Source organism: Pogona vitticeps, chromosome 4 (assembly GCF_051106095.1).
Source record: "Pogona vitticeps strain Pit_001003342236 chromosome 4, PviZW2.1, whole genome shotgun sequence".
Lineage (NCBI taxonomy): Eukaryota > Metazoa > Chordata > Lepidosauria > Squamata > Agamidae > Pogona > Pogona vitticeps.
Genome location: NC_135786.1, coordinates 178,983,279 through 179,007,670, shown reverse-complemented (window position 1 = coordinate 179,007,670; position 24,392 = coordinate 178,983,279). Strand labels below are relative to the sequence as shown.

General features: G+C 40.5%; 1 protein-coding gene across 8 annotated transcripts in view; it reads left to right on the top strand.

Annotated features, from left to right (window-relative positions):
• The window catches only part of CEP192 (centrosomal protein 192), a 99,348-nt gene that overhangs the window by 63,253 nt on the left and 11,703 nt on the right, over nucleotides 1-24,392 (top strand). For all 8 annotated transcript variants that reach the window (XR_013544153.1, XM_072998778.2, XM_072998781.2 and 5 more), the window contains 8 exons: nucleotides 1,321-1,430; nucleotides 3,402-3,540; nucleotides 4,487-4,656; nucleotides 5,121-5,244; nucleotides 11,590-11,695; nucleotides 17,692-17,899; nucleotides 19,780-19,859; nucleotides 23,404-23,499. Coding sequence is in view for 7 of the 8 variants with exons in the window: in XM_072998778.2 (XP_072854879.2) it covers nucleotides 1,321-1,430; nucleotides 3,402-3,540; nucleotides 4,487-4,656; nucleotides 5,121-5,244; nucleotides 11,590-11,695; nucleotides 17,692-17,899; nucleotides 19,780-19,859; nucleotides 23,404-23,499 (1,033 nt within the window). In the remaining variant the exon portion in view is untranslated. The remainder of the gene's footprint in view (nucleotides 1-1,320; nucleotides 1,431-3,401; nucleotides 3,541-4,486; nucleotides 4,657-5,120; nucleotides 5,245-11,589; nucleotides 11,696-17,691; nucleotides 17,900-19,779; nucleotides 19,860-23,403; nucleotides 23,500-24,392) is intronic.

The following is a 24,392-nucleotide window of genomic DNA, read 5'->3' as shown; positions in this document are numbered from 1 at the left end:
CAACCTCGGTTCTTTAAAAGGGGATTAGGCAAATTCAAGGAAGATAAGGTGATCCGTAACTACTGTTCATGGTGACTGTATATTGCCATGTATTAGGAAATTATTTCTAGGATATGCAAGCAAACAAGAGCTGTTGCACTTTTCCTGAGGCTTTTCAGGGACTTTTCATAAGCATTTTAAAACCATTATAAGAACACAGTGCTGAACTACATAGGACTTTGATCAGCTCCAGCACAATTTTAATATTCTTACAGAAACTCAAGCTTGTATCCTCAATTCACTGGAACAAATTGGGTTTGTGCAGATAGTTATATAGGGAGCTGATTGATACTGAGTCAGATCATTTATTCATCTTCCCTTGCTTTTGACAGTGTCTGCAACAGCAGACCTCCAGGACCTGAGGCGCAGTTGTTTGAGTCATTTCCTGGAAAAGCACACATCTTGGTGCTGAGCTGCACTTCTTTTCCTATTGAACCTACTTTAAAATCACTTTCTGAAATAAAATATACTATATGCAAAGAAAATATGTGTAATAGAATATAATATTCTCCTTCAGTATTAATTAGGGATTGGACTTCCATGTTGATGCCTCCCCCAAAAAAGTGAAAGAGGCTCTTATTATTGCATTTGTGTTATTTTGTTGGTTCCCAAAAGACAGCCTCTGAAATACAAATGATTCAACCCTTCCTATCTTAGGGACTGGAAATTACTTTAGACACCTTCACCTTGGCCTAAGTTTGTGCTGGCATAGTGACTCAATGAACTGGCGCAGGTTTATTTCTGGCCTAACTCAGACCTTCCTCTCCATACCCCTTCTCCAGCTCCCTTTTTGCTTCTTCTGGACTAATGGAACATTTGTTCAGACAGATACTTCACTAGCAGATTGCTGAGATCAGCCTACAGAAGGGTGGTTGTACCAGCACATGAGTCTTTTTGCTGGCAGAAGAAATTTCTGACTATTCTGAGCCCATTTATAGAAAGCTTATCTTTAGTTATAGTTGTGCATGATGTTTCTTTAGGAGTATTTTGATAAATCAATCTTTTTTTCCAGTTACATTTTTCATGTGGAACTTCCTTTAGCAAACATAGTGGCCTTGAGGCAATACAGGTTTTTAGCTTGAAGCTTGACAAATTTTATCTTTTTATCTAGGAAAATAAGGAACTCATGATCAGTAGCTTGGAAGTATATTGAGCTACAATGTATATAACATGCTTTTACAATGGGATGAGTCATTGCTGAGTATTTCAGAATCCTTCTCAAATTCAATATTGCTCATAAAATTAAGGACTAAAAATTACTTTTTAAAATTGTCTACTCAGATCAACACAACATCATCTGGAGCAATTGCAAAACATACTTCCTGCTAATAATCCAGTGATAAATGTAAAGTTTGATGAGGAATTCACTGGGGAAGAGCTAGTGACAGAAGGTAAGCTTTCTTACCTGCAGTTTGACCATTTTATTCATATATGTTTAAGGGCAACACCTTTTTATAGTTTCACAATTCTGTTGCGTAAGCAATTTTATTACCCATATATGCCATTGTAGCTCTGCTGGTAAGGCGATATTGTGCTGCCACCGCCATTTCCACTTTCTGCAGATCAAATGCCTTCTCCCCTATGCATCATGATTCTGCAGATGCTGATGTGTTCCCATTCAGCTGACTTTGAACTAAAAGCCAACCGTACTTCTTTAAGTTTGGTTTATTTGTCAGTCATATATTTGTGGTTCTTTTTTGAAAGGCCCTAACGTATATGTCACTTGAATTGAATATAAGTGTTATTGGGCTGCTGTCCAGACTGTCCCACAGATAATACTTTACAAAGTCACCAGAGGGCTTTGAAACTTTTCAGCATTCTATCATTACCTTTGATCCTAAGCATACATATTTGGAAGTAAGTTCTGTTTCACATCAATGGGAATTAATTTCAAGTCTGCCTTTAGGATAAAGTCTGTCATTGGCTAACCTCTATAAAGAGTTTGAAAGTTCCAGAATTGCAGTTAACAATTTGAATTAATAGGACTCAAACAGTTTTTGTAAAGTTGTCAGTAAGCAAAGTAGTTGGCAGTGAATAGTGCAAAACCAAAAGATGATTCTCTAATTTCATGTGATACTTCAAGATCATCTTATGAAGTTTTAATAGGCATGTTGAACTTCAGATGAAATGGTGCATGTTAACCCTTCTAACAGGATTTTAATTTTTATATACATAGCAAGTATTTATTGGATTAGATTTTTTTTGCCATAGCATTTACAAATGCTAAGTTCTGTTTGTCAGTTCTTTGTATGTACAGTTGTGCCTCGCTTGATGAGGATAATTCGTTATGTTGAAATCGCTGTTAAGCGAAATCCTCGTCAAGTGAAACGAAAAAGCCCATTGAAATGCATTGGAACTGGTTCAGTGCGTTCCAATGGGCTAAATACCTCACTGTCCAGCGAAAATCCTCCATAGGGTGGCCATTTTTGGTGCCTGTAAAGCAAGGAATCCATCCTGAAAACACGGCAGGGAGCCATTTTGCACAGCAGGTGGTCATTTGAGAGCCGCCGATCAGCTGTTTCAAAATCGTCGAAGCAGGGACCCGATCATTGTTAAGCAATTTTTACCATTAAAATATCGTTTTGTGATCACAAAAGCGATCGCAAAAACTTCATTGTCAAGCGGTTTCGTCGTTTAACGAGGTAATCGTTAAGCGAGGCACCACTGTATCCTAGTTGTTGTTTTTTTGTCAGGATCTACAGTCATGTATTTTGCATTGCCCGTCCTCATGACCACCGTATTTAGAAGTCAAGAGACTCCTAAAAGTGTAGAAAATGAGTGCATTATATTATCAAAAAGTTATTATTTGAGGAACTGTATCAACACCTATTTCATTGGGCCAAATCCTAAAATAAAGCAATTTTAAAAGTAAGCTTTAATTATGCTCTCTTATGCTGGAAAGAGGGGAGGTGATGTATTTCTGACAATTTGATGGATTCTCTTATCTACCTAGTCCTTCTTTGTTCACTTTGAAGAGAAGATCTGGGACAGTCTCTGTATAGAATGCCCCCCCCCCCAACAACTCGTGGAATACAACAGAATACACCTGTAGTTCCAGTTGGTGTGAACTTACTTTAGAATTTATTCCATACTGTTAAAATGAAAAATTATTTCATGGAAAGACAGTTATAATCTAGTTAAGTTCTCTGTGTTGTAATATGCTGTCAAATTGGTTCCAAACTCTGATGACTGTAGGAATTAGTGACCTCCAAAAGGCCCTATTGTTAACAATCTCAAGGCCACAACTTCCTTTCTTGAGTCAGACTAATACAACCAGATCTATAATGAGTATTACAGTTTGAAGCATTGATGCAATTATTTTGTAAATTAAGTTTTCTAATTATTAAAATGTTTTTTCTCAGTGTATGATCTTCCACAACAGCCCAATGATATTCAGTGTTTTTTTACAAATATGCGAAGAGTTACTCTTTCTGCTGTTAAAACATCTGCTCTTGCTTCTGATATCAAGCCATCTTCAATTAATCATTTGGGATTACAGAGGTAATGTCTTTTTTAAGCTTTTATGGCATTTTTTAAATTATTGGCAAAATTTCCTTTGCCCCATGGCAAAGGATATTCAGAGTATTTCAGCCACTGGTTAAATAGAAATACTAACTTTGAAACGTTTGTTCATTTGTTCGTTTGTTCATTCATTCCTTCAATTTCTATACCACCCATGTGGCTGCTAAGATTACTCTGGTTGGTTCACAGCATAATAAACAACACATTTATGCTTTAGCTGAAACTATTGCTGTACCTGCACAAGTAATAAGGAGCCTGAACGGATCTTTTGACTTGGATATGTCCCCACACTATCCAAAACTTTGGATAGCATTCAGCTTCAGTTGCCACTGATCTAGCTTGTTGATATATATTAAAACCAGAAATCACAGTTTAAAAGAAACTGCTTATTTAAATAAGGCTGCCTTATGACCTGTTTGTTTTAAACTATGATCTCTTACCCATACAAACTGACAAGCCAGGATTGGTGTGAAGTAAAATTAAAGACCAGAAGTGTTCTGTTTCTTGTAACGAGGTGGGGAACATTCTTACCTGGGACTTTACTCAGACTTATTTCCATTTGTACTTGAAGTAGTAAAACAGATCCATTTCTCTTGCAGTCACTAAAATTTATACTCGCATATTTGATCTTCACAGAATGTGTGGTGGAATGATTTCTGTAGAGCAATGGATATTGGAAAGATAATGTTGAAACTGAAGATCATTTTCTCTAGTCTTTGGACCAAGACTGCTTTCTATGCATCTCACCTGCCAACTTTTATGTATTTTTATGCTCTTTTCAACTATTTTAATGTTCAAGACTAAATCTAGAGAGTTTTGTTATTTTAGAAGTTTAGTTTAAGGCTGAAGACAGGATGTCCTTAAATTCTCTTTCCTGGTATTTCTGAATAGATTGGTTTTTAACCACTTTTTACTTGTTTTGTAGACCTGCTATTCTTGAGAAACATAGCATGACTCTGGATGTACTGCCTGTTAAAGGACCTCATGGTTGTGTATTGTCCACAAATACTAATGAGTTAGATGAGAATAAATATGATTCTCAGGACATTTGGACTCTTGAGCCTGAATTTCTGATTTTCACAGCTCCTTCTCAAAGTAAGTAACTTCAGCAGGTTGCAAAGCCTAATAAAATTACTAATGTGTATTTTCCCTATTGATTACTTAGAAAACTTTCTGATCATTTAGTGATAAATGGACCAGAGTGCATGAGCTTTGGGTTTAAAAGAATTTCTCCATAGCATGGTATGACTTCAGAAACTTATCACTGGAGATTTCCACCAACTTTTTTGTGTGTTTAGAATCTACTCGCTCTTTCATATGACCAGAAAGTGAAATCTTTCTTTTTGCTTTGTTAGTAATTTGTTGATAGTCTGATAGACACACATAGATTTACCTCTTTGCTAACATGGATCCCAATCCATCATGAGTGTAGTGGTATAAATTTATTCTCTGTAGTTACAATATGTAAAAGCACTTGCTTAACTAACGTTGCAGTTGCTAGTATTTTGCATATAATTTGTAAAATGTAACCTGAATTTATGCAACTCTTGTTTTAAAAGGTGGAACAACAATCACTAAATATACACGAATAACTAATAACTCAGCCAGATCATTGAAATTTGAGTTATCATGGCCTGCTCATTGTCTTACAATAACACCTCAACATGGAGTTATTGAACCAGGGTAAGTGCTTCCAGTGTTCATTCATTTTTAACAACATTTTTAAATAGACATTGCTTTCAGTAATTGTCTATAACTTTGTTCCCACCTATCTAAGACTAAGTCTCATTAAACTTTGCAAAATTTAATAATGAGTAAGCATCTGTAGGGATCTACTTGCAAATAAGAATCCCCAGGTGTTATATAAAATAGGTGCATGAAGGCAAATAATTCTTCATAGTGGCCTCTGTGAATGCACTCAAATGGGTTCTGTGCCTGCGCAGGACATTTGGAACATCTAGAGCTTAAGAAAAAAGAAACAGTTTAGTCCCCCCAAGGCACCAGCTCCGCCTCCTCAACCTTCCTTTCAGTTCCCTTTTTTCCGCCATTTCAGTAGGATGTTCGGAACAGCAGAGCGAGCAAGGAAAGTAATTCCTAGCATACTAGCTATTTTCCCCCCTAATCTGCCTTTTCTTGTTTTCCTTGTTCTTCTTTTTACAGTGTACTTATTAGGGCAATGGAACATTGAGTTTTTTGCCTTTTTCATCATCCTACCGCCCCCCCCCCCCCCGATTCCTCCTTTTTATTTTTCTCCCATATTCCTTTCTTTGTTTTATGGCCCCTCGAGGCTTCAAAACGTTTGCCTAAGAGAGATCCCCCTAACTAATGGACACGGTCAGTGCCTTTTTTGTTTTGGGGAATCCCATCAAACCCATTTGTGCACTGCGTGCAGGAGCCTTTCTAAACAGGCTATTAAACTGCAGCTTCAGCAATTGAGATCCTTTCTGTACGAAAAGACTTTGAACCCTAATATGGAGGTAACATCCCTCCCGTCACCTAACCCTCCTCGCCCGGAGGCTACTAAAATAGCTCCTAGCCCACTAAAGCAGCCTCTATCCAGTTCGACCTCTTCACTTATCACATCCAAGAACTCCCATAAGCCGCCTAAACTAGCCTCAGCTAAGGCTCAAGCGCGGTCTGATGATCCTACGAAAAAGAAAAAGGACAAAGATAAGGTTAACAGGCAAAAGAAAGCTGCTACGCTGAATACCAGACCTCTGCCCATGGCTCCTATATCAGTGGAGGATTCTTCAAGAGAAGCTATTGGGCTTTCGGACAGAGAGGATCGTACCATTCCTCCAGCCCAAACATCTCATGCAATGGTAAGCATGTCTCCAAGCTCGGGCCGATTTGGGGCTGACGCACTCTCCACCCTGGCTGCAGGCCCTCTTAGCCCTCGATCTTCAAGGCTGAATCTGAGCAGGAGTCCGTGGTATGCACTCCAAAAAAGAGAACAGAGAAGCACAAATGCCTCTCCATACCAGTCTTACAGACTCGAGCAGCAATGTTACTACCCAGAGGGGCCACTGCAGTATGGTCACCTGTATTTTGACAGATACCATCCACCTCCATACCATGGATATACCTATCATGAGAATTTCAGAGGTCCAGCCTACCCTCCGCTGCCATGGTACCCCTCCATGGCTCCTCCAATGGAAGCCCGAGAGGATATTCCTACGCACTGATTCGAGCCATCCCAGAAAAGGGGGATGGTACCGGAGTCTATCATACCTATCAAGCGATCTAAACACTCTAGGAACCGTCCTACGGTACAGGCTACTACGCTTTACTCTGGCGCACATGATCTTGATGCGGAACCTTTCTCTGCATCTACTCAATCCGAGACTGAACCCATACCAAGGGCTCTGGTACTGAGCCTACACCGCTCTACCTCTCTGGTCTCTCAATTATCCCAGGACGACAATTCATCGTCCTCTGGTGAATCTGACATGCCAGGTACGGGTGCCACTGATAGCCAACCCCAGTCACCTCTGGAGGACTCTACACATCATATGCGCAACTTATATTGCACATGGCTAAGACTTTACAACATGGTTAGACGCCATGCTTGACTCAGAGCGGCTAATATCCTGGATGATACCAAGACCAAGTTTGAAGACCTCCCTTTCAATGCTGCAGGGCTGTTTAATTCCAAGACTGACGATTTAATGGAAAACATCCATAAGATGAGGAAGACTGCTAAGTCGTACATACCATACCAACCGTATAAATACCAGAAACCCTCTTACAAGAAGCCCTTCTACCAAGAAGCGTTTCCATACCAGCCCTTTTGATACAACAAGCAGCAACAGCAGCAGGAACAGGCTTACCAGATGCCACAAACCAACCCCCTGCAATTCAGTCAACAATCCTACTCTGGCTCCAAACAGCCTTTTCGTAAACAGCAACGTTGGGGTAAGCAATTCACCTGATTACTCCCATAACTCCATGAGACTTTTCCCGTTCCTCCCAGAATGGCGGAGGATTACCACCGACATGTGGGTTTTGGCCATCATCGAAAAAGGCTACCTGATCGAGTTCTCGCGAACTCCTCCAAACTTTGCTAAGGCCACCCCTTTTTCATTCCTTCTACAGGAGGAAATATCATTCCTCCTTCGTAAAGGGGCCATGGTTAAAGTCCCATCCTTTGACTTGAGCGGAGGCTTCTTCTCTTGCTATTTTGCGGTCCCTAAGAAGGATGGTGGTATTAGACTCATTATGGACCTTAGAGACCTTAATGAATACATACACTATTGAAAATTCCGTAGGACTCCATTCTCCCTCTTCTATCCCAGGGGAGCTGGTTTGTCGCCATCGACCTCAAGGATGCTTACTTTTATATATCGATCCATCCGTCTCGTTGTCAATTCCTCAGGTTCCGGTTTCAACACACAACCTACCAGTTTGTTGCCCTCCCCTTCGGGCTCTCTACAGCCCCCAGGACATTCACAAAGTGTATGGCCCCCGTGGTCGCCTACCTCCATACCAAGGGAATAAAACTTTCCCCCTATATCAACAACTGGGTTGTGGTAGCCAAATCCTATCACAACGCCATTGTGGCCGTGAAAACCACACTCAACGCCTTAAGCAAGTTAGGCTTCGAAATAAATAGAGGAAAATCCCATCTGGAACCATCACAACTTGTCAACTACATAGGGGCTCAGCTAAATGCCACACAAGCAAAGGCATTTCTGCCACCCCAAAGAATCTTAAAGATCCTAAAGTCAATACAGCGATTACAGCCCTTTGGGACAGTAACGGCTCTTGATACTCAGCATTTAATCGGTCTGATGGCTTCCACAACATCAGTTGTTCCCCACGCCAGACTGAAACTGCGAAATTTGCAAGCCTGGTTCCTCTCCCAATTCAACCTCTCTATAGACAGTCTGCTAAAAAAGCTAACGGGACCATCAAATATGGCAGACCACCTCACCTGGTGGACATCTGCCCACAGTCTATCAGCGGGAAGACCGTTCCAACCTCCTTACCTGTACATACAAGTAATGACAGATGCCAGCCCTTCGGGATGGGGGGCCCATTGCCAGGAACTTCAGATTCACAGCCTGTGGACAAAGACAGAAAGAATGCTCCACATAAACCAGCTAGAAATGCTAGCTATCATGAAGGCCTTTCAAGCCTTTCTCCCACATATCGAGGGGAGAGCAGTACAGCTCGTGACCAACAATACCACAGCCGTGCATTATACAGTATAAACCAACAGGGGGGAACTCGATCTCTGCCCCTCCTTCGCTTAACCATAAAGTTTTGGGAATGGTGCCCCAGCCACAATGTTTTTTCTCAAGCAATTCACATTTTTTTCAGAGGACAACTACTTGGTGGACCGCCTCAGCAGGCTCCCCACCAGGATGCACGAATGGTCCCTCAACGACACTGTCTTCCGAGATATCTATCTCAAGTGGGGCCAACCTTCGATAGACCTCTCTGCATCCCATCTCAACACCAGATGCCACAAGTATTGCTCAGAGCGGGACTAGACACAAAGTCACTCGGAGATGTATTCGTGATACTGTGGTCCAGAGAACTCTTTTACATTTCCCCTCCAATACCTCCATCGCTCAAGACGATAACCAGAATCATTCAGTACCGAACAGACGCAATTCTCATCGCCCCGTGGTGGCCATGACAGCCATGGTTCACCCACCTCAAGGAAATAACGGCGGAGATGTTTCACCTTCGATACCGTCAATCCTCTCCCAGAATGACGGAGCCGTTCTCCATCCAGATGTCCGGTCACTGCACATCACGGTGTGGAGAATAATCCCAAATTCTGCATAGTCTTAGATCAGGCTCAGAAACTGTCTACATCTCACCTATACCAGAACAAATTGAGTTCTTTCATAAAGTTTCTTCAATCTAAAGGACTTACCTCAATCCCTACATCCCTCACAACCATACTTAACTTCATTCTGCATCTCTTTAATCTTGGACTTGAACACTCCATTATTAAAGTATATATCTCCAACATAGTGGCTCACCAACCTCCTGGATCCCGCTCTGCTAAGCTTTTTTCTTACCCCGCTGTCAAATTCTTAAAGGTCTGCAGAACATCAGGCCACCACCTCAACGTATCGTACCTCAGTGGTTGCTTCAAATTGTCCTTGAAGCTCTTACAAAACCACCATTTGAGCCTATGGCAACCTGTAGTGACAAATTGCTATCTTTCAAGACTGCCTTTCTCTTGGCGATAACTTCTGCAAGAAGAGCTAGTGAACTATCCGTTCTCAGATCAGACCCTCCATATCTCCAAATGCACCCTGATAAGGTCAATCTATACCCTGATGTGTCTTTTCTACCCAAGGTGGTATCCGACTTCCACTTAAATCAACCTATTATTCTTCCAACTCTGTTTCCATCCCCAACCACACTAATTGAGTGTAAGCTCCACACACTGGACATCCAAAGGGCTCTCTCCTTCTACCTTGATAGGACTAAGCATTCCAGACGCTCCTTTCATCTATTCCAGTGCTATCACGGACCCAACAAGGATGCACCCTCTCCATAGACTGTATCTAGGTGGATAGTACAGAGAGTACAGTTGGTCTACCAGGTTGCAGGCAAGGCGATACCAGACCATTTGAAAGCGCACTCTATCTGAGCAGTCTCTACGTTGACCACTCTCCACAGAGGCATACAGATACAAAACATCTGTAGAGTGGCTACCTGGTCCAATCCTCTGACATTTACGAAGCACTACCGCCTCGACGTCAGAGCCAAGCATGATGCTGCTTTTGGAAGGGTGATATTGTCATCCTTGCTACCGTGACGGCTCTTCATCCGGTGAGTAAGCTTGCTATTCACCCATTTGTGTGCATTCACAGAGGCCACTACGAAGAAAGTTAAGTTGTCTACCTGTAACCATGGTTCTTCTAGTGGACCTCTGTGAATTCACACATCCCTCCCTTCCTCCCCTCTGTCCGTCACGTTCATTTAATGTTGATACCGATTCTTGGTACCAGTGGACCCAGGGAACTGAAAGGAAGGTTGAGGAGGTGGAGCTGAAAGGAAGGTTGAGGAGGTGGAGCTGGTGCCTTGGGAGGGGACTAAATTGTTTTTTTTCCCTAAGCTCTAGAATGTTCCAAACGTCCTGCGCAGGCACAGAACAAACTCATTTGTGTGAATTCACAGAGGTCCACTAGAAGAACCATGGTTACAGCTAGGTAACCTAACTTTTTAGTATTTAAAAACTTCTGACTGTATTAATGATGGCAAATTTGTTTCCTACATGAATATGTTGCTTCATCTTTAATATTCAGAGATATTTTTAGGGTATCTGTAAGAACTGAACAAGTTGTATAAAGAGCTAGAAGATACAGTATATATGATTCATATTCAAATAGTTTTATTGAAGACAATGGAATTTCTTTTTAAAAGAGCTGGTAATAGTAACAATTCATTCAGAGCTACTATAAAAAGGTTGCAGTCTTCCTTTCATGCTTAAGATTTCTCTTATTTGTTTACCTGTAGTTATTGTGAGATATGCTATAACAGTAGGCTCAGCAGTAGACCAGTTGTAACCTATAAAAAAATTAAATGCAAAGCAGGGGTGAAAATGGTTGCTGATAGCAGTATCATAGCTCCACACATGTCAGTGCTACACTAGCATGTGGTAGGTGCTCTGGTGGGTGATCCATTGATTTGTGAACTTTCCAACTGTAACCAGACCTGTGGATAGAATGGATATGCAGTTTATCTGCTGTAGTTAAACGGAATGCTAATATATCCTGCCTGTCATGTATAAATGCTTAAGAAATGCAAATGTAATAGTGAAGTTTTCAGTAACAATGGTAAAATGTTTGTTTCATTGGCATTATCAAATTAATTTATATGTAAACCACTGTAGTGGTATTTAGAAATTTTAGTCAAAAAATCCTAGAATTCCTAACAATAGGCCATGCTAACTGAGCTGATGGGCATTAGTCTAAAACATTTCTAGAGCTAAGATTGTGGAAGGCTGGTGTATCCTTTCTCATTATACTGTTTGAACATAATACTGAACTCTGTTTCTAGAAACACTATTTCAATCCGCGTGAGTCCAAATCCCTCACTTGCAGAAAATAAATCCATACTTCCATGGAGTGGCCTTATTTATATACACTGTGATGGTGTACAAAAAGTAAGTGGTTTATATAAATGTGTATGTATGGGCATATTTTTAGTTGTGTTGGTTCTCTTCTATAAATTAAGTATAGTGGTACCTCGCTAAACGACCCCGCTAAATGACAAATCCGCATAACAATGACTTTTTGCGATTGCAAAACAGTCATTCCAATGGGGGATTTTCGCTGGATGCCGATTAGGTCCGTGCTTCACGAATCGTTTGTTCTCAAGACAACAATTTTTTCTGCTTCGCAAAATGGCTGCCCTGTGTTTTCCGGACCCATGCTTCGCAGGGCAGCTATTTTTACAGCTGATCAGTGCTCACAAAATGGCTTCCCTATGGGCGATCTTCACTGGACGATGAGGTATTTTCCCCATTGGAACGCATTAAACCAGGCTTCAATGCATTCCAATGGAGAAAGGGTTTTCACATGTCGACGATTTCGCTAAACAGCGATTTTCATGGGACGGATTATCGTCATCATGCGGGCACCACTGTATTGATATCATTAAAAGGACATAGCCTGGATTTTCAGAATTAAAATTTTCACTAACCGGATACAATGGAAAAGGGAGAGCCTTCTGGTCCGTTTATTGGGCTGAGATACTTTGCTCTGTGTACTACTCAAATGCAAGATCATTTGACATGGCAATTGGCTAGTGTGGATTTGCAATGTTCTCTCCCTTTTCTATTAGATAGACAGGTGATAAAGGTATGTCTATCTGCTTTTTAAATTGACTTATTCTTCTTTAAATAACTGGTGCTGTTTTGCTGTTTGTTGTTATAAGTTAGTGTATTAAGTGGCTTTTGTTCTAAAGCAGTGTTTCACTTGATTATTCTTAGTTTTCTCCCATCTTGAAACATATTACTGTTGGTGCTTTTTATTTTATTATACTGTTTTATTCCATTTTTATTGTTAGCTGCCCAGAGTAAACTTGTGTCTAGATATTTAATATTTAATAAATTTTAATATTTATTAAATATTAAAATTATTTAATAAATAAATAATTTTTCAGCTTTTTTCAATTTGTGACCTATTTTTATAATACCCAAGTAACCTGTGAACTCCACACCACCATGTTTGCATAAAAAAACATTTTTACTGGGGTAAAGTCATTCCTCTTTAGAAAGTAGAGGCTTCTTTCTCCCCTCAAAGGGCCTGTTTCTCATACATACACATACACACTAACTTTAATATCCTGCTCCAAAAGACCAAAGAAGAAGTTATTAACCAAGGGCTACAACACATGTAACATGACCCTCGACCCCCCAGAAAACACTTCACAACCCCCAGGTTGGGAAACACTGTTCTAATGTATCTGTCTTCAGACTGCTTTCATTGATATTAAATATTGAAATGGGGTATAAATAAATAAAACGAAACATTGGAGCAGAATACAAAATTGCAGCAGGCTTTCTAATGAAATTCTTTATCACTTGTGTTTTATTGTCATGCATCTTTGAACCTTAGCTGTATGTTACTTGCTAAGGAAAACCTTTTTTGTGTTAGCCCAAGAGTTACCCGTTACCCATGATGATGAGCAAGCCTCTTTCCCTTTTCTAGTTTGGAACTGGAAGTATACTACTGTCTGAAACAAAAATTCCAATTAGCTAGCCTAAGTGAAAATCATTGAGATTATTTGAATCTGATTATATATAAATATGGCTGTCTATATTGCGAGGTAGCACAAAAAGACAAGAGTTCCAGAATATATCTCTAACCCTAAAATCCCTAAGTCCAGAAAATTGGATTGAACTGAATAGTAAAAGTTAGCCTCATTGCACTTGTTTCTCTTTATTTCTTTGCAAGTTGTATTGCAGTAAAATCATTTTACCATTCTTGACATGCGGAACACTTTCCAAATATTAAGATTTCACATACATTCTCTTTTCTGCAAATCTAATCCTACTTACAGCAAAAGCATGCATCTTCTGCATCCATTAACACTTCTAGTGAAATAACTATTTCAATGAATATCTGTGTATCTCTTTTTGTGTTATATTTATAAATGGTGTGTTTTGTTTTTCATAATTGTGGGCTCTCCAGAGAATTTGTGAAAGGTTGTTATGCTTTCTCAAATAGTTTCTGACATAAGAATCCTATCAATTGGCAACTTCCAAACAAATTCTGCTTTACCCTTCTGCTCACGTCTTACAAACTCAAGCCATGATTTCCCTTAATGAGTATATAGGTCTCATATTAATTCTCCCTCTTTTCTGGCTGCGTTCAGCTTTTCTCAAGTTTATCTCATCTTGTGCCCGAAAATAATGTCATCAGTTTTGTTTCTAGAGAGGGTTAAGGTTTGACCTGATCTACTTGTTTTTCTAACCACCCATAGTATCCATAAAACTCTCCTCCAACATTACTTTTTGTATGAATCAATTTTTTCCTGTTAGCTTTCTTCCCTTTTTTCACATCCATAGCAATCAGGAATACCATAATATCGACGATCATGGCCTTTGACCCTAGTGATACATCTTTACACTGAGGGAACATTTCTATTTATTTCATAGTTGCTTTTCCAAGTCAGACTTCTTCTGATTTCTTGTTGAGGGGACAAATCAGCAGTTGGCAGTCTACAGCTGCTCCCAGAGCCCCTGTGCCTATGAACAGGGTGAGTAAGTGGGCATTTTGCATGGAGTGGCAGAAGAGACAAGAGAGTGTGAGGCTGTTCTGTTGGCTTGAGTAGTTTGTCTGGGCTTGTTTGAAGGCTTATTATATGATAGTACATTTTGGACTCCATGTGACTGCAAAAATGTGCTGTGCTCCATTACACAGTGCTAGGGGTGGGGAGGACACAGCTGACAGGAAGTGGGTGACTGACTTGACTGCAAGAATTGTAGCTAATAGGTGCTATACTGTAGCTGCATGCAGAGTCCCTGAGAACCTTGTGAGCAGAGTGAGTAAACGGACATTTAGCAGGAGAGGTTGAGGGGGAGACAAGGAGTGCTGTGTCACAGTCTGCATATAATAAGACATATGGATATGGAAGGAACATCTGTAGTGCCCTGCTGCACCTATGACATGTTTGTCTTCCTGTCTGAGTTTTTGACAGACTACACTTAAAGCTGACCACCGAAGAATTGATGCTTTTGAATTGTGGTACTGGAGGAGGCTCTTGAGAGTCTTCTGGACTGCAAGGAGAACAGACCTATCCATTCTAAAGGAAATCAACCCTGAGTGCTCACTGGAAGGACAGATCCTGAAGCTGAGGCTCCAATACTTTGGCCATCTGATGAGAAGAGAAGACTCCCTGGAAAAGACCCTGATGTTGGGAAAGTGTGAAGGCAAGAGAAGAAGGGGACAACAGAGGATGAGATGGTTGGACAGTGTCATTGAAGCTACCAACATGAATTTGACCAAACTCTAGGAGGCAGTGGAAGACAGGAGGGCCTGGCTTGCTCTGGTCCATGGGGTCATGAAGAGTTAGACATGACTTAATGACTAAACAACAACAACAACAGGGGGTCCATCTTTCCCCTAGTGGAGTCCCTTTTGTGGGGGCAGATAGTCCATGTGCATACCCAGCTTGAGGGCTGTTTAAGAAGAAAAAGAAACCTCTAGAAACAAACACTAAAGCCACCTCCATTGCTGAGGCAAAAAACCCTCCAAAAATAAATAGCCACCAACAACACAGCAGAGATACATACCCGCCCCAGCCAAAACCCACTCAGAACAGTTTTTTAAAAGGAGAAAACAGCAGCTTACCTCCCTGCAGACACACACACGCTCACTCCCTAGACTCCAACATAACAATACACCCTCTAACTGCTGAAAGTGGAAGAGCTACAGTACAAAGGAGCATCCTCGTTGCCACCTACAGTTAAAAATTTGAATTTCCTGCCTTTTTTCCTTGCATGTTTCTGTTCGTAAGTGGAAGCAAAATGTTGCGACCGGAGCTGTTCGTAAGTCGAAATGTTCATAAGTAGGGGCGTTCGTAAGTCAAGGCACCACTGTATTTCCTTTAAATGAATTCAGATAACTTGGAACAGATGAACTGCATCCAAGGTCATTAAAGGAACTTGCATGTGTAGTTGCAGAGCCTCTGCCTGTAATTCTTAAATTCTTGGAGAACAGGTGAGGTCCGTGAAGATTAGAGGCAAGCAAATGATGTCCTCGTCTTCAAAAAGAAGAACTATCTGATCAACTATTTACCAGCCAACTGGACGTCACTATCAGGAAATGTTCTGAAACAGATAGAGTCAGTCAGTTAGAACTCAGAAATGAATGGCATATAACTCTTTTCACTTTTTCTAACAGAGTCAGAAGCTTGGCAGATTCCTGTGGATATGGTGTATCTTGATTTCAGCAATACTTTGAACTCATAATAATTTTGTGGTTAAGCTCATAAAATGTGGGCTAGATGATGTTCATTTTAGGCGGCTGTGTAGCTGGTTGAGAGGTTATAGTTGAAGATGATTTCATAATCCTCTAAAGCAGGGGTCTCCAAAGGACGGCCCATGGGCCACATCTGGCCCACCTTGCCATTTTACCCGGCCTGTTCCCTTCAGCCCATGTGCTGGGCATGTGGTGTGGCCCTCACAGTCAAAGGTCTGTAGACCTCTGCTCTAGAGAAAGCTTTTGGGTACTTGGAGTCCTCAGTAAGGACGAGGCATTCACTGTACTTAAAGTGTGCTGCTTAAGCTTAAGGTTCTATCAGTTTGAAGTGCCTTATTGGATTCTGCCCATTTAAAAATTTTGACATTGTGTGATTGGGTTCTTGTTTTAAATTAAGCAGTTCCTCTTTTACCTGATTGATGACTGAAGACTTAATATCTTTAACAGAACATTTTATCTCTTTAGGGAGGGGAGGGGTGTACAGTAACTTTGGTAGGTCCACCGGGACCATTAACCATAGGTGAACCAGTCCACGATATAGGCAGTCCAGTCTACATTGTATTTTCTTTCAGCGTGGTGATGTTTCAAATCTCTCCCGGTTGGTTGGTGTGACGCGCCCCTCATGTGTCCCCAGGTTGTTTCAATAGCCTGAGGCCCACAATACAGTCTCTCTTTTCTGCTGCCACTAGTTGACCTCTGTCAACACCTTTTAATTAGAAAGATTGAGGTCCAAGCTGAGTATAAAGTTGAGCAACACAGGTTTGTTGATTACAGTTCATTTAAAGGGGTTCTTCACAGACTTTAATGTATTCATTAGATTAGTAATAACTTGTTTCACTCTTAACTCTGTTAGTTCTCTATAAGTTCCACACTCTTAACTCCTAACTTCTCCTTCAGGCTCTCATCTCTGACTCTCACTGACTGAACTCTGACTCTGATTCACTCCTGCCTTCTGGTTTCTCTGGCTCCACCTCCCAACAACTCCCATTGGTGTATGCAAATAATCTCATACATGAGCCAAAGCAGGGTGATTGTCACAGTTGACTTCCTCAAAGAGTTGCTCCTTACTGTGCAAATTGTCCCACACCCAGGGTGATGCACCCAATCTCCTTCACAAGGTGTCTCCCCAGTAGGGACAGGGTCCAGGCGTACCACCTCTTCCAAGGACTATTCCCCCAACGAAAGACATACACTGTCCATTCTAATGGTTCTAACTCACCCAGCTAGATTTCTGTCCCAGTCATCCCATGTCTGCGTGTGGGTCTGCCACCTCTCTTTTTTTGGGAACGAGACCAGATGTGGTCCCTCTTCCTTTTGTTGTCCCCCGCTACCTTTTTCCTTCTCTGTCACTATCCACTCTTCTGAACCCCAGCTCTTCTGTCTTCCCACCTTTTCCTCCAACCCTGTAGTCACCAAGCTTCCTCTAGAGTTAGGTCTTGAATCGCCTTGGGTATAGCACTCAACACATTTTCAATTCTCTCCACCCAAGAAGATTGAGGGGACGGCTCACTTTCAGGTTTAACCATTTTAATTGGTTCCTCTTCTCACATTGCTTTATTTGTAGTCATATATGCACATTGGTTAGCTAGGTAGAAATCCCATTGGGTAACTTGATAGACTTATACTGAAATGTAGTAATTTTCCCCCTCCCTCATCTGTTTCTTGTGTCTAGGTTGTTAGGGTCCAGATTCGGGAAGATAGCTCAGAGGAGCAATTTGGAAGGGGCTCCTCAGCTGGCAAAGCAAGAGTTCAGCAGCAACAGCAGCAGTCTGAGCTTCCTGTTATTCTCATACAACCAATTCAGAAGCTGCCCTTAACAAAACTAGAAGTAAAAAATAGGACTGTGTGTTTTCCTGAGACAAGATCTGGTAAAACATCGGGTAAGCTTTCTCCTGTATGTTATCAATATCTTGTCTGGCAAAATCTCTTACTGAAACTTGTATGTTTTACTTCATTCTGGCAGGAAAGACTAGCTGTGTATCGACTAGAGTTAAAATAAGAACTGACAGTTTTGTTCTTGGCCTAGAAGATACTTACAGAACCATAACAATATGACTTATGGCAGGTGAAGGAACCACATAGCAACTGCTGTTTGGATGTCCACTTTATGTGGAAGGCATAAAAATGTGTCCTCTACTGTGGTGCCTCGCTTTAGCGATTGCTTTGTTTAACGATGAAATTGCTTAGCGATGACTTTTTCAGAGCAATCTTGCGCTCCGTTTAACAATGTTTCCTATGGGCGATTTTCGCATAGCGATGTTTGGGACCATGCTTTGCATAGCGATGACAGTTTGGGTCCCCCGTTTTGCTTAACGATGGTTTTGACAGCCTCATGCTGGCTGTTTTTTAAATGTTTAAAAATGTTTTAAAAATGTTTAGAATGCTTGAAATCATAAGTGCACTTAATAAACCCTTTGTTAAACTAATTTGACTTTGTTCCGACTCTTTTTAAATTTGTTGTAATTTTTTTCCCCATTGAGATGCATTGAATAGGTTTCAGTGCATTTCAATTGGGGAACCGTGTTTCGCTTCGCGATGTTTCCTATGGCGATTTTCACTTAAGGATGGCAATCCGTTCCCATTGGAACGGATTATCTGGTTTTCAATGCATTTCTATGGGAAACCATGTTTCGCTTAGAGATGAAATCGCTTAACAGCGATTTTTTGGGAACCAGTTGTCATTGTTAAGTGAGGCACCACTGTATTTTTCTCCACATGCAGCAGTAGAGCTGAGTGCCCAGGACTGAATGCGGGGGTTTGTTTTGTGCATTATGAAGACACAATGCCCACAGTGAACTGCCCAAGCTACAGATCTGGAGCCTGGTTCTCTGATCAGGTTGCTCTGGCTGGATAGCTCTTGTGTCCACAAACACAATGGATTCTTAAATTAAGAAGCAATAATGGATGTGAGCATTGCTCCCCTCATATAAGCACTTATTTTTTTCACATTAAACCAGAGTTTCCCATTATATCCAAACTAGAGAATTCTGATTGAATATTACTGCAGTTAAGTCAGAAAAGATATGCTGCACAGGAAGAGGACTTATAATCTATAATGCTTATTCTCAACTTCATAAACCATGGTGTTTGAAACGTAGAATAACCTTGTAGTCAGGCCACTGAAAACCAAGTCAGCCTGTATCTGTGCACCGCTAGCACAGAAATGTGGGATCCCGGCTTTCTGTTGTGTTTCTTTGTGTGATTTGTTCTTAGTTGCCAAGAAGTTTGAAAACAGTTAGTTTAGCTTTTCTGTCTCCCATTAAATATAAGGACTTGAAGGATATATTTTGTGAACTATTAAGCTGCCAGGCTGTGGATTTTTCCTTGTCTTTGGGTTAATAAACACTTGTGGCTTCCATTCATTAAGCTGGAATGGCAGGCACATTCACAATGGAAATGTAGTGCATTCTAAATCAGTTTATGAAGGCAGTAATCATGACATGTGGTACATTTAGCTGTCTGGCTTATTATGAATCTGCTAGGTCTGTACTTAACATCTCCTGCTTGGTTTCTGCTCCAAGCTGGAGTGGCTAAATAAACTCTGGATCTTTTGCCTGCTATTTAGCTTTCTACATGAAACAAGAACTCTGACTTGACTCTGCTCCAGCAAGCTGGAGTCCTAGGTCATGGTTTGTTCTTGGCTTGTGGCTGTGAGTTGTTGGAGTAATGACGAGCCAGAATTTCAACCTGCTTATACATGTGAATATTGTGAAATCATATTAGTGGCATCTGTTAATATGCACAAGCTTTTGTCTTGTAGAGAAATACTTGGAGATTGAAAACAATGGAGATGAAAATGTGAAGTGGTTTTTATCATCTTTTGCACCGCCTTATGTCAAGGTGAGTAGAAAATATGAAAAGAGACTGTGTCAAAGTTAATAAGACATGGTTCATGTAAAGCACTGAAAGTTGATTGTTTCATTCCTTTTTACAAGCAGCTTGCCTTTTCAGCAATTATAACCAGAACATAAATGTTAAGCATGTGCACTTTTTGGGCCTGTGAACAGCAATAGTAAAAAAAAAAAAAAAACACCCTGTAATTTTCATTGAAAAAGCCAACTGCGGCTGCAGGAATATTTTGACATCTTTTAAGTACATGAGCACAGAACATAAACAAAGTTCCTCACTAGCACCAGTAGAAATACAGAACAATGTTTCTTCTTACAAGCACTGTACTACAGTGATGCATTGCATGTTTTGGAAATATTCCTAATGACCTCTTTTTAATACGTTATGTTTAGTCGTTAAGACGTGTCCGACTCTTCATGACCCCATGGACCAGAGCACGCCAGGCCCTCCTGTCTTCCACTGCCTCCTGGAGTTGGGTCAGAGTCATGTTTGTAGCTTTGATGACACTCTCCAACCATCTCATCCTCTGTTGTCCCCTTCTCCTCTTGCCCTTACACTTTCCCAACCTCAGGTCTTTTCCAGGGAGTCTTCTCTTCTCATCAGATGGCCAAAGTACAGTGCTGCCTCGCATAGCGACGTTAATCCGTACAGCAAAAATCGCTGCTAAGCGATTTTGTCGCTATGCGATTTTAAAAAGCCCATAGAAACGCATTAAAACCTGTTTAATGTGTTCCTGTGGACAAAAAAATTACCTTAAAGCAAAGATCCTCCATACGGCAGCCATTTTCGCTGGCTCTTAAGCGAGGAATCCGTGCAAAAACACAGCGGGCGGCCATTTTTTTTACTCGGTGGCCATTTTGGAACCGCTGATCAGCTGTTAAAAAAATCTTCGTTTTGTGATGATCGGTAAGCGAAACAGTGAACACTGTATTGGAGCCTCAGCTTCAAGATCTGTCCTTCCAGTGAGCACTCAGGGTTGATTTCCTTTAGAATTGATAGGTTTGTTCTCCTTGCAGTCCAGGGGACTTTCAAGAGTCTCCTCTAGCACCACAGTTCAAAAGCATCAATTCTTTGGCAGTCAGCCTTCTTTATAGTCCAGCTCTCACTTCCATACATCGCTACTGGAAAAACCGTAGCTTTGACTAGGCGGACCTTTGTCGACAAGGTGATGTCTCTGCTTTCTAAGATGCTGTCTAGGTTTCTTATTGCTTTCCGCCCAAGAAGCAGGTGTTTTTTAATTTCGTAGTTGCTGTCACCATCTGCAGTGATCAGGCTATTTGTAAGGCCTCGTTGGACAGCCACTTTGCTTTCTTGCATTTCTTTTTCATTGGGATGGTTGCTGGCTCTTGTACAATGTTACGAGCCTCTATCCAAAGTTCTTCAGGCACTCTGTCCACCAAATCGAGTTCCTTAAATCTGTTCTTTACTTCCACTTAAGTATTCATAAGGGATTTGGATTAGAGTATACCTGACTAGCCCAGTGGTTTTTCCTACTTTCTTCAGTTTAAGCTTGACTTTTGCTATGAGAAGCTGATGATCAGAGCCACAATCAGCTCCAGGTCTTGTTTTTGCTGACTGTATACAGCTTCTCCATCTTTGGCTGCAGAGAACATAATGAATCTGATTTCGGCATTGCCCATCTGGTGATGTCCATGTTTAGAGTCGTCTCTTCTGTTGTTGGAAAAGAGTGTTTGTGATGACCAGCTTGTTCACTTGACAGAACTCTATTAGCCTTTGCCCTGCTTTGTTTTAAATTCCAAGGCCAAACTTACCTGTTGTTCCTTTTATCTCTTGACTCCCTACTTTAGCATTCCAATCCTCTAGAATGAGAAGAACATCTTTCTTTGGTGTCAGTTCTAGAAGTTGTTGTAAGTCTTCATAAAATTTTTCAATTTCAGTCTCCTCAGCTTTGATGGTTGGTGCATAAACTTGGATTACTCTGATGTTGAAAGGTCTGCCTTGGATTCATATTGAAATCATTCTATCATTTTTGAGATTATGTCCCATTGCAGCTTTTCCCACTCTTTTGTTGACTATGAGGGCTACTCCATTTCTTTTACAGGATTCTTGCCCATAATAGTAGATATGATAATCGTCTGAATTGAATTCGCCCATTCCTGTCCATTTTAGTTCACTGATGCCCAGGATGTCAATGTTTATTCTTGCCATCTCCTGTTTGACCACATCCAGCTTCCCAAGGTTCATAGATCTTACATTCCAGGTTCCTATGCAGTATTCTTCTTTGCAGCATCAGACTTTCCTTTCACTTCCAGGCACGTCAGCAGCTGAGCATGCTTTCAGCTTTGGCCCAACCACTTCATTAGCTCTGGAGCTACTTGTACTTGCCCTCTGCTCTTCCTCAATACCATGTTGGACATATTCCGACCTCAGGGGCTCATCTTCCAGCATCATATATTTTAGCCTTTTGTTTCTGTTCGTGGGGTTTTCTTGGCAAAGATACTGGAGTGGCTTGCCAGTTCCTGCTCCAGGTGGGTCGCGTTTAATCAGAACTCTCCATTATGACCTGTCCATCTTGGGTATCACTGCACGGCATAGCCCATAGCTTCTCTGAATTACTCAACCCCCTTCGCCACAACAAGGCAGCAATCCGTGAAGGGGTCTTTTTAATAACTTATGTCCAAAATCAACTTCATAGTGTCAAGATGTTTGCTTCTAATAACAAAGCCAATTGGATAGTTAATATTTTCATTGAAGTATGTTTCCTATATACCACCCCGTAGTGCTTAAAAGCTATATCTGGGTGGCTTACAATCATGCAAGTTACACAATGCCCCCCCACCCCAAGCTGAGTACTCAGTTTATCAGCCTCAGAAGGATAGAAAGCTGAATCAACTGAGCCAGCTGCTTCAAACTCGAATCAAGCTCAGGTCATGAGCAAAATCTTCACTGCAGTATTGAAGTTTAACCACTGTGCCATGACGCTTTCATTAGATGCTTTGTGCATTGACAGTATGCTGAATACAGTAAAATGCTTGGATGCATTAAGATATTTAATTTTTATGAATAGAAGCTCAATGATTGGTTAAAGAAATAACTGAAATTCAAACAAAGCAAGTGGATGTTACCATGCCTTTTGGTTGAAGTGAAATGAAGTATATTAATAGTATTGATTACAAAATTGTGTAAAAATGGTTGAACTAGATGGAGATGTGGGAGAAAAAGAGGAAAGCAACATGGACAATAGCTAAAGTGATTTGTGCTGACTGGTTTCTAGAATTCTTGGTATATGTCAAAGCTCGAGGCTATGAATTCCTTACATTTTAGAATGTAACTAAAAATTCCTCTGACTTTATTTTTGTGATTTCAAGGTTTTACATTTTTGGAGTGATCGTTTTCATTTTTCTTCAGGCAAGTAATCAAACATAGTTGTTCAGGAGCACTTCTTGGGCTCATGTGCTTCCCTGTTAGTGTGAAGGTAGCCCCTAGGATGAGCTGAATATGTTCATTCCTCGAAGATTTTTCCACATTCACTTTATAAATATTCTTTATTGACTTGATAATATTTTCTTTTTAGGATGTAGATGAAAATGGAGAGGTTTATAGGGCCACATACACTGCTTTCCGTTGTTCGTGTCTTTCTGGTACTATTGAAGCTCATGGAAAAGAAAAAGTAAGTTTATTTGACAATGCATTTTCACTTGTTTGCTTTGAAGAAAATAAGTTAATGTTCCATTAATTGACAGCAGCATTCATATGAAATAAAGCTTTTCTGTTTTTAATTGTTACTTTTTTATATAAAAGGGATAACAAGAATATAATTCATTAGGTAAGCAAGGATCTTGGCATGCAGTGTAAATAGTTGTGAATGCATTTGCTATGTTAAAATTATCTGAGACAAGATGGGAATGAAAAGGACAGATTGGAATAGTAAGAGGCTTCATCCTAAATATCATTCCCTATATGCAGCATAAAATTGGGGTGGTGCATAAATATCTTTGTTACAACTAATACGACTGATTGTTTTGTGCCATCAAGCTGGAACTGACATAGCAACCTTAATAGGACTTTCAAGGTATGTGAGAAATTTATGGGGTGATTTTACCAGTTCTACTTTCCCAGTGATTTTCCATGGCCAAAAGTGGATTCGAACCCTAGTCTCCAGAGTTCATCTAGTTCATCTCAATATGACTGATACCAAATATTAAAGAATTTGTCCTGTGTTTGAGATTTTCTTCCTTCCAAAAGTCTCTGTATTAATTTTTTCATAAAGGCCAATTTTCAAAGTGTAAACTTCCAGTCCTCAGATACATTTTTGCCACTTTTCCAGTTCAGTGCTATTTCTAGTCTAGTCACTAGACAGTGAAAATGATTAATTCTTTATGTTGTAAATCTTGATTGCTCTCTTTAAAAAGAGACAAATGTTCCAAGATAAGAGAGAAAACTATTGTCTGCTCTTATTTTCCATATTTTGGCTGATGTTTTTATCCAGAATGAAACAACAACAAAGTTGTTCTTCTGTTCAAAAATTGATTTTGAAGAAACTGAATATATAAAACTTCCACT